Source organism: Lissotriton helveticus, chromosome 9 (genome assembly GCF_964261635.1).
Source record: "Lissotriton helveticus chromosome 9, aLisHel1.1, whole genome shotgun sequence".
NCBI classification, from domain to species: domain Eukaryota; kingdom Metazoa; phylum Chordata; class Amphibia; order Caudata; family Salamandridae; genus Lissotriton; species Lissotriton helveticus.
This window is the reverse complement of record NC_136070.1, coordinates 1139222575-1139235041: the sequence shown is the minus strand read 5'-3', so window position 1 is coordinate 1139235041 and position 12467 is coordinate 1139222575. Positions and strand designations below refer to the sequence as shown.

The window sequence follows — 12467 nt, the reverse complement described above, 5'->3', positions numbered from 1 at the left end:
ATTAACCACAATCCTGCCAAAATTTATACTTTCCACCTGATTCTCTCCAACCATCTTCCATCTTCCATCCATCCATTCATCTATCCTTAGAGGTGCTGAGCAGTCCAATCAACTTGATCAGGGACCAACTACAGTCTAATCACAGCCCACTATAAGCTACTAACTTAAGTAATTCCTCCTGGTGAAGTACCGCACAGGTGAAAGGAGAGGACAGATCAACCTGCTGTGTGCTGGTGACAGTTGTCCTTAGAGCTGCTGATGAATATGGTGTATATGGTCTAAATTCTGCACCAACTGCTGACAAGCCTGCAAGCAGTGAGTGACAGCAGCCGACAGTTAGGCGAACAACTAGCAGAGTACTCCCAGAGCCGCTGAGAGAGGCCAAGTGAGGCCGCTGAGAGAGGCTAAGCCCAAATCCAAGCCCGCGCCTGAACCCAAGCCACAAGCCTCAGGTTTTGAGTCCCCAACCCTAAAGAGATGAAGCTAGAGTCGCAATCGTTAGTCAAGAGCCGTGAGCCATGAGCATGTGGACAGGAAGGTGGCAGCTGGTAGCAGGGCTGGTAGTAGCTGGGCTGAGTGATCTGGTTGTTGGATGATGCAGTGCTCACTTAGGCCATCATTACGATAGCTGTCGGTCAGACTTCCGACCACCATCATATCGGGCGGGTGACTGACCGACAATGAGTTGGCGGTCCCACCTGCCATATTAAGTTAAAACTGCCGTGCAGGAGGTCATAAAGGGCTTTTTTCTACTGCAGCTTGTGCTGCGACCCAGGAAAAGGAACCTTTTTTTTTTTTTTTTTTTTTTTTTACTAACCAAATGATGGTGCAATTTAATCAGCAACATAACAGTAGGATACAAAAGCGTACATCTCAAAGAGAACACATTATACAAAGATACCTTGGTATTCACAATAGGGCGTGGCAACGCCACACCGGCTGGGCAACAAACATTACAATATCGTCACATTGAAGAGAAAAATGTGTGTATAAACTAAACATAGCAGGACACTATGATCAATGCGAAAATCATTTTCTACTCTGTCCTGGGAGCCCCCCCAGAGACTGGGAAACGGGGTGTGGTACATCAGTCATCCCAGAGCGATTCTTCCTGTAGGTCTGGCAAAATTCCTGTGCCTCCGTTGGTGTATAAAATATGCGAGTTCTACCATCTACATCTACCCTCAACATCGCAGGGTACAGCATGCCGTATTTGAGCCCCAAATTCTTCAAGGCTGCCTTGACTCCCTGATATTTACGCCTCGCCTCCTGAACCATGATGGTAAAGTCAGGGGAAAAAGCCAGTTTGTTCCCTTGCCACTGGACTTTGCCCCTGTCACGGGCCGATCGGAGGGCGGCATCTCTGTCCCTGAAGTTAATGAGCCTGGCAATGATGGGTCTAGGGGGTAGGCCTGGTCGAGGACGGGGACCCAGCGATCTATGAGCGCGCTCAACTACGAAGCCTTGTGTGAATGTTTCTCTACCGAACAGCTCCGCCAGCAGATGCTCCACAAAGGTGTCCAAACAATCAGTGGCGGTCGTCTCCGGAATTCCGATGATTCGGATATTGTTGCGGCGGCTGCGGGCCTCTAAATCTTCATTCTTGGTTGCTACATCCTTGAGGATCTTCTCCATCCTGTCCAGCCGCTTCAAGGAGGTTGACGCACTGCCTTCGATGTCCGAGACTCTTTTTTTTTTTTATAAATTCTTTTTATTGTTGCAGCAGGCGAATCATAAGTACTAGGAACAAGACAGCGCGGGGGAGCATCAACATTCCGCTCTACCCGCCTTTACGCAACTTTTGAAATAGTCAGTTACATTGCATTCATCCTGACGAACTTATTTTTCATTTTCACCCCGAACTCCCCCCCCCCCCATCAACTATAAGTAAAGGCAGTAACTGAGAGACCTCTCCTCGAAGCCCCCCTTCCCGTCCCCCCCCCCCCCAAGCAGCATGACACCCTCCTCAACCACTCCCCCCCCGACCCTCGCGGCTCTCTCGGTCCTCTAAGTTGTGTGACATTGAGCATAGGCAAACCCCCCGTCCCGAAACCTTCAAGGGTACAAAATGCTGGAATCAGCGACATATGCACCATCTCTGTGATTCATCCTACCACCCGCCCACTTCCCCCACCGGTCCCACCCTACTACTCCAACCCATGGTAGTGCCTCCACTCGGCCCATATTTTTCTAAATTTGCGGGGGCACCCTCTAGCTTTATATGTAACTCGTTCAGCTGCCATATACATATCTAGACCTCTTCTCCATTCCTCGAGATCTGGTTTCCCAGGCGCCCCCCACAATCTTGCAATGTCTCGTTTTGCGACCACCAGGGCCAGCAGCAGAAAGATGAGTAAGTATCGCGTGATATCCACCTCCGTGGACATTCCCAAGAGCGCCAGTTTGGGGTCCTTAGGTATCTCTACCTCCAGTACCGCACTCAATTCATTGAAAACCTCGTCCCAATATTCCTGTATCACTGTGCATCCCCAAATGATGTGGAAGAAGTCGCCTGTTAGGTGCTGGCATCGTAGACAGGTGGTGTTGGTAACCCTCCCCATCCGGAAAAGCCTCACTCTGTCAAAGTATGCCCGATGAAGGACCTTAAACTGGATGAGGCGAAGCCTCGATTTTATGGCCACTTCTCGGGGGTGCATGAGTATGAGTTCCCAGTCCAGGTCCTCCAGCGTACCCACGTCTGCCTCCCACCTCTCCCTGAGGGCCTGTAGATCACCCAACATGTTATTTGTCAGTGTTTTGTAAGTCATGGATACCGCCCCCCTCTGTATCTGTTCTTGCAGTAGACGGCCCTCAAGTGGTGCAAACTGGGGAATGTCAGTGAGAGATATGTTTTGGGCTCCCCATGCATGTCGCAGCTGTATGTATTTGTAGTATTGGGTTCCCTGGAGTCCAAATTCCTGCTGCAGCGCCTGAAAGGTTTTAAGTTCTCCCTTTGCTATGACATCCCCAACTGTGGATATGCCAATGTCATCCCACCTTTGAAACCCACGCAGCTTGTTTAGTTCAGTCAGCCACCTACATGACCATAAGGGTGTTTGGCGGGTGGGCCTTTCATGCCAGCCCATTCTAACCGACGCTCTGCGCCACGCCGACAGGGTAATCTTAGTCGCAGGGAGAAGCTGCCGCCCCCCCCCCCTCCCCCCATATAAAAAGTGGAGCACCGTCTTATTGCCCCACTTAGATCTCTCTAGTGCATAGGTGGGGTGGTCAGCCGGGGCGTGTATCCAATCCTTGATCGGGGTGAGGTGTTCCGCCCAGTAATAGGCCTCCAGATTAGGCAATGAGAGACCCCCACTATATTGGTGACGCTGCATAGTCATGAGTGCCACCCGGGACTGCTTCCCCAGCCACAAGAAAGAGCGGAGATCGGTATGGATTTTCCACAGTGTCAGAGCCGGAAGGGGATAATACTCATTTTGCAGGGCGTATAAAAACTTCGGGAGTAGGATCATTTTATATAGAGCAGCCCTGCCCAACATGGTGAGCGGGAGCGGCCTCCACCTATCCATCTCCGCCTTTGCTGCCACCAAAACTCGGTCGACATTGTCCGTGTAGGAGCGCCGCTTATCTCGGGTGATAAAGACCCCCAAGTACCGGAAGCCTTCCGTGGTGTGGATGAGCAGCTCAGGCAGCTCCTCCCCTCGCGGGGCACCTTGTGGGTCGTAGAGGACCGACTTATGCCAGTTTATAGCATGTCCGGCTACCGCCCCAAAGTCGTCTAGTTCCCTGAATATGGCCGGTAACGTCGTAGCCGGGTCGGTCACGTACAACAGTACATCATCGGCGTATAGGGAGATCTTCTCCTGTTCAGTGGCCGATTCCCCCCAGTGGAAGCCAGTCACATCTCGGTTAAGCCGGATACGGATCGCAAGGATCTCGATCGTGAGGGTAAAAAGGAGTGGGGACAGCGGACACCCCTGTCGCGTCCCCCGCTCTATCGCGAACTCTCTCGACATTCGCCCATTTATTCGCACTCTAGCCCTAGGTTTCGAGTATAGAAGTTTCACCCAGCGCTGGAAGGTGGGCCCAAACCCAAACCGTTCAAGGGTCCCCATTAGGAAAGGCCAGTGGACCGCATCGAACGCTTTCTCTGCGTCCAAGGAGAGGAACCAGTGTGGCTCACTCCTGTCACCGACTTCTTGGAGCCAGTTGTGGGTGCGCCGCAGGTTGAGTTTGGTGGCCCTGTCCGGCAGGAACCCGGACTGGTCTGGGTGGACCAGGCCCGTTATTACCTGTCGTAAGCGTCGTGCCAGAATAGTGGCCAGGATTTTAGTCTCAATATTTAGCAGCGAGATTGGGCGATAGGAGGAACAGTCGCCACGGGGCTTGCCTTCTTTGTGAATCGGGATTATGGTAGCTAGGGCCAGGTCCGGCGGTAGGCCTCCCGAGGCGAAAGCGCCCGCATATAGCGACTTCAAGTGACGCGAAAGGAGGTCCCCCGTTCGTTTGAAGAACTCCGCCGGGAAACCATTTGGTCCCGGAGCCTTCCCCGGTTTCAGGGCAGCCATCGCCTCTGCGATTTCATCTAGGGACAGGTCGGCTTCCAAAGCCTCACTATCTTCGGGGGTCAACTGCGGAACTTCCACGCTACCCAGGAATGACTGCACCACCTCGCAGTCCCCTAGGTCCCTCGCCCTGTAGAAGTCTTCGAAATAGGTCGCAAAGGCCTCTGCTATAGTGCCGTCTGTGGACGCCCGCGCCTTACTGGGGAGCTCAACCCAATCCACCCACCTGGCAGCTTGCTCGCGCCTGCTCAGCCATGCCATGAGTTTACCAGATTTGTCTCCGACATCGTACAAGCGATGTAGGGTGGCCAGCGCCTGTGTACGCGCCTCGTCCGTGCTTAGCTCTCTATACAGCCTTTGAGTGTCTAGCAGTATTCTGAGATCTACCTCCTCCTTCGTTCTGTGATATTCAGCCTCTCGGGTCAAGATGTTTGCCTCCTCCTTCGCTATGGCTTCCGTGCGTTTCCTTCTGGCCTCCCCCACCCTGGATTGGAAGCGGTCCCTCAACACCGTTTTCATGGCTTCCAATAGTGTCACCCCGGACTGTACCGATCCCTCGTTTTCCGCCAAAAAAACTCTGATATCCGCTCTTATGCCCCCTAGAATTTCAGGAGTCTGTAAATCCCATGGCGACATATGCCACTGTGCCTGACCTCTCCCCCTTCCCCGACCTATGTGTACGAACAGCGGGGAATGGTCCGAGATACCCCTCGCCCTGTAGTCTGCCTCGTCCCCCGCCGAAAGTTCCTGTCTCAATGTGAAAATGTAATCTAGCCTAGAGAAGACCTTGTGGGCCCCAGAGTAGAATGAGTAAGCTGCGTGGGTAGGATGAAGCCACCGCCAAACGTCGGTGAGACCGATCGTGTCCATTCTACGCGCCAAAGCCGTCTCTGCAGCCACTGTGTGGGGGTTCCCAGAACGATCGCGCACTGTGCACATCACGTCGTTGAAATCCCCCCCCACAATCTGTATCGTGTCCGCCGTGTCTAGCAGAATGGTCGTGATCTCCTGCATTGTTCGTGTTTGTAATTTGGGTGGAGCATAAACCGACAACAGAGTGTACCTGCGCCTCCTCCATGTCCCCTGCACCCCGGCAAACGAGCCCTGTGGGTCCAACCATGTACGTGTGACTGTGAAGGGTGCTGTTTTCCTAACTAGTATTGCCGTGCCCCGTGAGTCCATGGTGTACCCCGCGTGTGCCAGAACTATGTACTGCCCGCGCGCTAAAAAAGCACAGCGGTTCCCCCTCAAATGTGTTTCCTGCAGGAAAACGATGTCAGGTGCTACACGCTTAATATATGCAGTAACCAGGCTCCTCTTAATTTTGGACCCCAGACCGTTCACGTTCCAGGTTAGCGCCTTAACCCCGGCGCCTTCACCGTGTGGTGTAGCTAGTGTACTTGCCATTGTATCACCTGAGGACTGTCCAGTACCGGGCCGCAGGGCCGGGATGGTAGCAAGGGTAAACTTTCCCGAAGTTGCTGCTGCATGCACACCTGTCTCCCTCCCTTCCCAACATCCCAACACCCCAACATGGGGTAAACTGTAACCAAACCCCTTCCCGCACCCCCCTCCCCACCTCCCTCCCCTTCCAGTTGCATCCCAATCCGGGTCTCAACTATCCGTGGGAGAAGGCCTGTCGCCCTCCCACACATCCCACCCTCAATCAACAGCAACCAGTGTTAAGAGCACAAAAAACAGTAGTGGGGGTGTGCCAACTTGCTTGCTCCGCGTTGCCGAGCCGCCATCATTTTCCCATTCCCAGTATACCACAGTTCACGAATGTGAGTCTTGTGTGTCCACTTGTCCCTCACGGCCTGTAGAGTTTTGTTCCAGCTGCTGGATTTCTTTAGCCAGAGGGTGCAACGAGTCACTCCTTGCATCTTCCTCCTCCTCCCCGGATGCTCGGCCTTCCGATTCCTCCACATCTTCTTCTTCTGAGCGGATTCCATTTCTTAGGCCATTCATTCTCGAGCCCGCCACTGAATCGGTACCCGGCGACGCCGATCTGCCTCTTCTCCCGTTCTGTAAGTTCCTCGTCCTGTATGGAGTCCCCTGTGACATGTTCTGCGTCCTCCTCAGTCTTCGACGCTGCGGCTTCGGCCTCTCCCACACCGGTCGTTCCCGAAGTGACCGGTCTAGCGCCGCCCGGCCCGCCGCCTCTCTACTGGTCAGGATAGGGCGCTCTTCAAGCCACTGCCATGCGTCGTCCGGGTGTGGGAAGAAGATGGCTTTGCCCTGATAGATGACCTTGAGCTTGGCCGGGAAGAGGAGCATATACTGAATGCTGAGGGATCTCAGTTTTGCTTTTACGGCGTCGAAGGAGCGGCGCTGTTTCGAGACCTCCTGACTGTAGTCCGGGAAAATCATAATGGTGGTATTCTCGAAACGGATCTCGCCCATTGCCCTGGCTTCTCGTAGGATCAGATCCCGATCTGCGAAGTTCAGGAATCGCGCTATGACCGGTCGTGGTCTCGCGCCCTCCGGTGGCTTGGCCAGAAGCGCCCTGTGCGCCCTCTCTATGATAAAGCACGAGGAGAATCGTGCCGTCGGAAAGGTCTTTTTGAGCCAGTCGAGGAGAAAGGCGGTCATGCTCCTTTCCTCAATCCCTTCTCTAAAGCCCACAAAGCGTAGGTTGTTCCGCCATGACCTATTTTCAGCGTCGTCCACCTTCCATAGGAGTTGGCGGTGGGAGGCCTGGAGCTCCGCCATGTCCTTCTTTAGTTCAGAAACCGACTTCTCAGTGTCCGTCAACCTCGACTCGGCCACAGTGACCCTGTCTGTCAAGTTTCGAAAGTCCTGGCGCAGCAGTGTCACCTCGGACCCTACCTCCCCTATCTTGGTTTCCAGGGCCGCTCGGGAGGCTTGGATGTCCGTTCTCGACGCCTGTATGGCCTCTAATAGCATGTTCGTGTCATTGCGTGCGCCAGAGTGCGTGGGTTGTGGGTCCGCCGTAGGTCGCGTTGCCGCGAAATTGTCCATTGGGCCCTTGCTCGCCGGTTTGGGCATTGTCTCCCTCTTGCCTATATCTGCGTCGTCTGGAGGCCGGACGCCTCTGGGCCAGATCCCCGCTTCGCAGTGCTACCCCTGTGGTCGGTCGTGTGTCTGAGGCCGAGGCAGGGCTACAGGGCGCCCCGACCGGTCAGTTCCCTCAGGCAGCCTCCCCAGAGACTCTATGTCCATGCACACCTCCCGTCTCGGGTGCGGTAGCCGGGCAGTGGTCCCCTTATCGTGTCTCTTGAGGAGCCTTCTCTCCCCCCAGCCCGGGTCTCAGGGCATAGGCACCGGCAACAGAACTCTGTGGTTGGGGGAGTCGAGGTGTCGGTCAGCCGCTCCTTTTTCCCGCACGGGGTCTCCGGCTTCAGGACTACAGGGCCTGGTCCACTAACTCCCAATGGGCCCCCGAGTTCCTGTATGGAGCGATCGCCTGTCCCCTCGGCGTGTCTTACTGTGTGGCCTCCACGCTGGTGTGGCACCTCCGGTGTGTACCCTCTCTCCCGGTGCCAGGCCGATCTGGGCTCACCTTCGGGGCTGGGGTGATTACCGAAGGGGGCCCGTCGCCTCCACTCTCTAGTCCTGGGATGCCAGGGGGGCACTCCTTAGCCTGCGCCTCGTGTGCGGCCCCCCCCCGGGACTCCCACCGCCTCTGTGTTGTTACCCCCGATGTAGGCTCAAGCGGTGCAGTGTTGGCGGCAGGGGGGTCGCGGCGCCATCCAGGCACTCCCGATCTGGGATGGGCCACAGGGTTTCCGGGGCAGCACAAGCAAGCCTTCCCCCTCCAGGCAGGCCTCGGTGGTCTTCCGCGGCTGGAGAGCCGTCTCGCCTTTGTCTTTCAGCGCGCGGCCGCCATATTGGTGAAGGCGGGCGCCGCTTCCGTGATCGGTCCCCGGGTCAGGTGCCAGACATAGGCGGATCTCCTCACCTCTGTATCTGGCTCGCCGCCGCTCTGTCCCTGTACCCGGTCGCAGCTGCTGCACGGCGATGGGATCAACGTGGGGAACACGCCTCAGTCAGCACATTTTCACCATGGTGGCCGCCATCTTGGGTAGGTGTTCTGCGGTCATCCTGTCCCGCTCCCGCTCCCGCTGTCCGGCGGAGGCGGCTAGCGACCGTCCGCCCGGCTGATGTTCACCCGGTCAAGCCTCCATCGGCCCGCGAGACGAATCCGCTGGACCGCCGGCTCTCGGCTCGCGCCGTTCTCCCCAGGTGCCTAGGCCGCCATCTCGGTCTCCGGGAAACAGAGGAGTCCGCTCCATACACCGGAGCTAGACGAGGCAGACTCCGTTTCAGGACCACCGCTGCTCGTAGTAGGTGAGTGGGCTCCAGTACCGCACTGTTGGACGGCGTTTCTGGGACTTGGGGGATATTGTACGTCGGATTAAGTGCAGGCTCGGCCGGAGCTCTATGCAGGCACGTCTAGTCGGCCATGCTGCTGGCCACGCCCCCCCCCCCAGGAAAAGGAACCTTGATACTCTTCCTTTACAAATGGATTTTTAATTTTTACCTCTTCTAGCATTCAACAACAATGCAATCTTTCTAAATAGGCCATGTCCAGAATAATGCAACATCATGGTCTGCTGGAAGCAGGGTTTAATAAAGAGCCAACTGGGATGAGAAATGTTCTGGGAGAGTAGTTCCCAAGCCTGAAAGAACAAGATAGTGATTTGACATGGAAAAATCGTGTGATCATCAGGTGCATTCTGAGACAGAACTAGGGCTCAGTGGTACTTGTGGTACCAAATTTCAACCAGACTAGTAAAACATAAAAAAGAAAAGTACAGTATCCTTTGAGATGTGCTGTGGTATTCGCACAGCGATTTAGGCGAGTAGGATAAAGATTTGAATGTGAGCTAGGCACTGACAGGTATTGTTCTTTCATTTGTGGGAGCAGTGCAGCAGGTCAGTGCTCAACCAGCACACAGAAATGACTTTAGCGAATACCAGAGTGTGACGGGTGTTAGAGGAGTGGAGAAGGTTGACATTTTTTTCAAAAGATAGGTAAGACTTGGAAATGGTGACGCTCTGTCAGGGTAGATGGTTAAACTTGTGGGAAGGGAGGAGACTTGAGAATAATGAGCCTATGATGTGTACATATTTAATGAACCATCCTTTGAAATGACCCCTAAAGGAAAACAGGTACATTTCTGAGAGAGAATTTGAAAGCAATACTATGGGTGAAACTTTAAATCATGACTCACACAATAATATTCACTTCTCTTATTCACATGGATTATATATCAATTTTCAAAAGACATGTTGAGTTGTGTAACACCACAAACAATGTCATTTTGTTTACATCTTTGATAACCCCTCTTACATGCAGTTTATTTTATGTAGTATTTACCTGTAAAAACATTGGAGGAAGTGTGAAAAACATACGGTCATCACATATGAATATGTACGATATTTTGACATACCTGTAAAAATTTGAGCCTTGCAAGAAAATCTGTGACATAGCTTCCCAATGGTTTAAGACTTGGATAGGACCGTTTGGCCCAGTTCTCTGGAAACTTCCCAACAAGTAAACTTCCAGAAATGGCTTCCAGCTCAGAGTCCATAACAACCAGTCCTTTAATTGCCTTTTGAAGGTTCTGGAGTGTGCTGCGTATGGTTCTTAATAGACTGGAAATAACAACAACATCCATATTAGTGCAAACCCAGAATGAAGTACACCAGGAACATCAAGAACACAGCAAAAACAAATTCATTAGTATGTTCACAAACCACACACACAAAATATTCGGAGACACTCCTTACATAATAGCCATTCACTCACCAAGTAGGGACAAAACAAAAATGGTGCTATGTAAAATCAAATGGAAGCATTTCCGTGAATCCCTAGAAAAAGGTAAATCACCACCAGCTTCATTTGTTGCTCTTTTACCCAGGAAAGTCATGGGTAATGTGACTCACTTTTTCTTGTTTAGAGAAATCCATGAGTTTGCTGTAGCACTTTGCTTTAGAATTTGTTTACTACTGTTTACTTTATTGCAATTGCAAGTAAGCTTGCCTGTGCAATTGCAATTAAGCTTGCAAAACGAGGACATCACCCTGCGGTGCGGAATAGTGATAGCTATGTGAGCATTCATGGGACCAAGAGCCTACTAATGTATGTATTATGAGCATGTAATGGTAACCAAATCTGGAATCACCATCTCCTTAATAATGTAGAATCTCTTATCTTTAGGAAAAGGTTTCTAAAGAGGTCTTACGACTTGCTTAAATTCATTCTCTACATTTGAATATATTTTTGCTCACTGATATTTACCAGTGTGGGAGTCACTGGGCTCTGTCCTTATGTTCCTTGACTTGCAGGTTTGATGAATACGCCATCCACATTGGAGAAAAACCTTAAATTCTAGTTTTCTGTTGTATGCAGTCACTTTTGAGGTTTGCTTAGAGCAAAGGTAGGAATTTTTGATTAGTCATTTGCTTTTCCAACTACAACCCTCACACACTGTTCTTGACATTATTTTATTGCACTGTGTAAATATGCCCTTTTCAGGTTGAGAGCACACTGATTTGATATCTTCCCTCTAGGGCCCTCATCAAGTGAGACCACTACATTTCAATGGAGTTGGTAGCAGTACTTATTGGCCCCACTGCAATTATGGAAATGCTGCAGATCTGTTTACTTTCACTCTGATATTTCTGCTGCTGAAAGCAGCTGAAATGTTCAAGGAAATCTTGGAGGCAAAATGAGGAGTTATCAGAGAAATGGGTTACGGAATTACAGATTTCCCTAGTGATTCCTAATTTTTTAGTGGACCCACAGTGTTCAACTCTTAATGACCAACATTTTCCTTGGCCTCTAAGTAACAGGTACCCCTCAACTCAAGGGCTGGACTAATTCCTGTGCCAATAGTAATGAGAGTCTAAGTTGAAAAACCTGGGTGTGACTCAACTTTTCTTTAGCACTCTGTTACATTACCGGATTTCCAGAACAGGCTAATTTTCCATTACCCAAGGATTGGGAATACATTTGTTAGCAGTGATGAAGAAAATGGAGGGTGTGTTTTCGCTGGTTGTGATAATTGTTTTACAAAGTTACCTCAGCAAAAGCTGTGTTATATATAAAACGGAAAATAATGGTCAATTAACCCTTTCCTTTGAACTCATTTGAAAAAACAATACCTTTGCGATAAGAGGCAAAATATAAAAGAGTACATCAAAATCCATGCCCCATAGTCCATGACAATCTTTGGCAGAACTTCCAAGAGAACAAAGTAGGAGCTAGAGTTAGAGGGCCACATGACATGCATGACTAAAGCATTTTGCGAGTTCCTAATTGTGACTTTATGCGACTTGCAAATAGGACAGTCACAAAATGTGATGTAGTAATGTGTTTCAGACACATTTAGTAATTCCCAATGGGGGTCACAATCGACCTTCTTCATTAATATTCATGAGGTTAGTTGCAATTAGCGATCCATTGGGAATTGCTGAAAATACAGGGATGGTGGCCTTCTGGGGGCAGCAGACCACCATGTCAGTGTTTTCATTTAAATAAAGAAACTTTTTTTTTTAAATGCAGCCCATTCCAAAAAGAAAAATGAAATGTTTGTTTCATTTTTTAAGAGTAGGCAGTGGTTCGTGGGAACACTGCCTGCTCTTAAAAAACTTTTTATTTCCATTCCCAAAGGGTAAAGGAATCCCTTCCCATTTGCGCTTGGCTTACCACCTATTTAAAGTAGGCAGTAAAATGTGATTAGGAATCACCCAATTAGGAATCGCCCAATTAGGAAGCACCCGCCAAATAACCTACCTCATCCTAACCCTAATTGGTAGTTACACAATTTGCACCTACATTTTGCAGCCCCATTGTAATCAGGCCAAAAGAATTGTGATCCTCTGTCAGAGTCAAAGATTCAGGCCTTGTGTGAAGTTATAATTGCCTGACCATCAGTGCAACTCTTCCACCACTGCTATTTTTCTTTTGTG

General features: G+C 51.1%; 1 protein-coding gene across 1 annotated transcript in view; it reads right to left on the bottom strand.

The window, feature by feature from the left end:
• DNAH12 (dynein axonemal heavy chain 12) overlaps positions 1 to 12467 on the bottom strand; it is a 1534490-nt gene that overhangs the window by 110531 nt on the left and 1411492 nt on the right. Inside the window, exon 70 of the mRNA XM_078661571.1 lies at positions 9944 to 10148. Within this exon, the coding sequence (XP_078517697.1) occupies positions 9944 to 10148 (205 nt within the window). The remainder of the gene's footprint in view (positions 1 to 9943; positions 10149 to 12467) is intronic.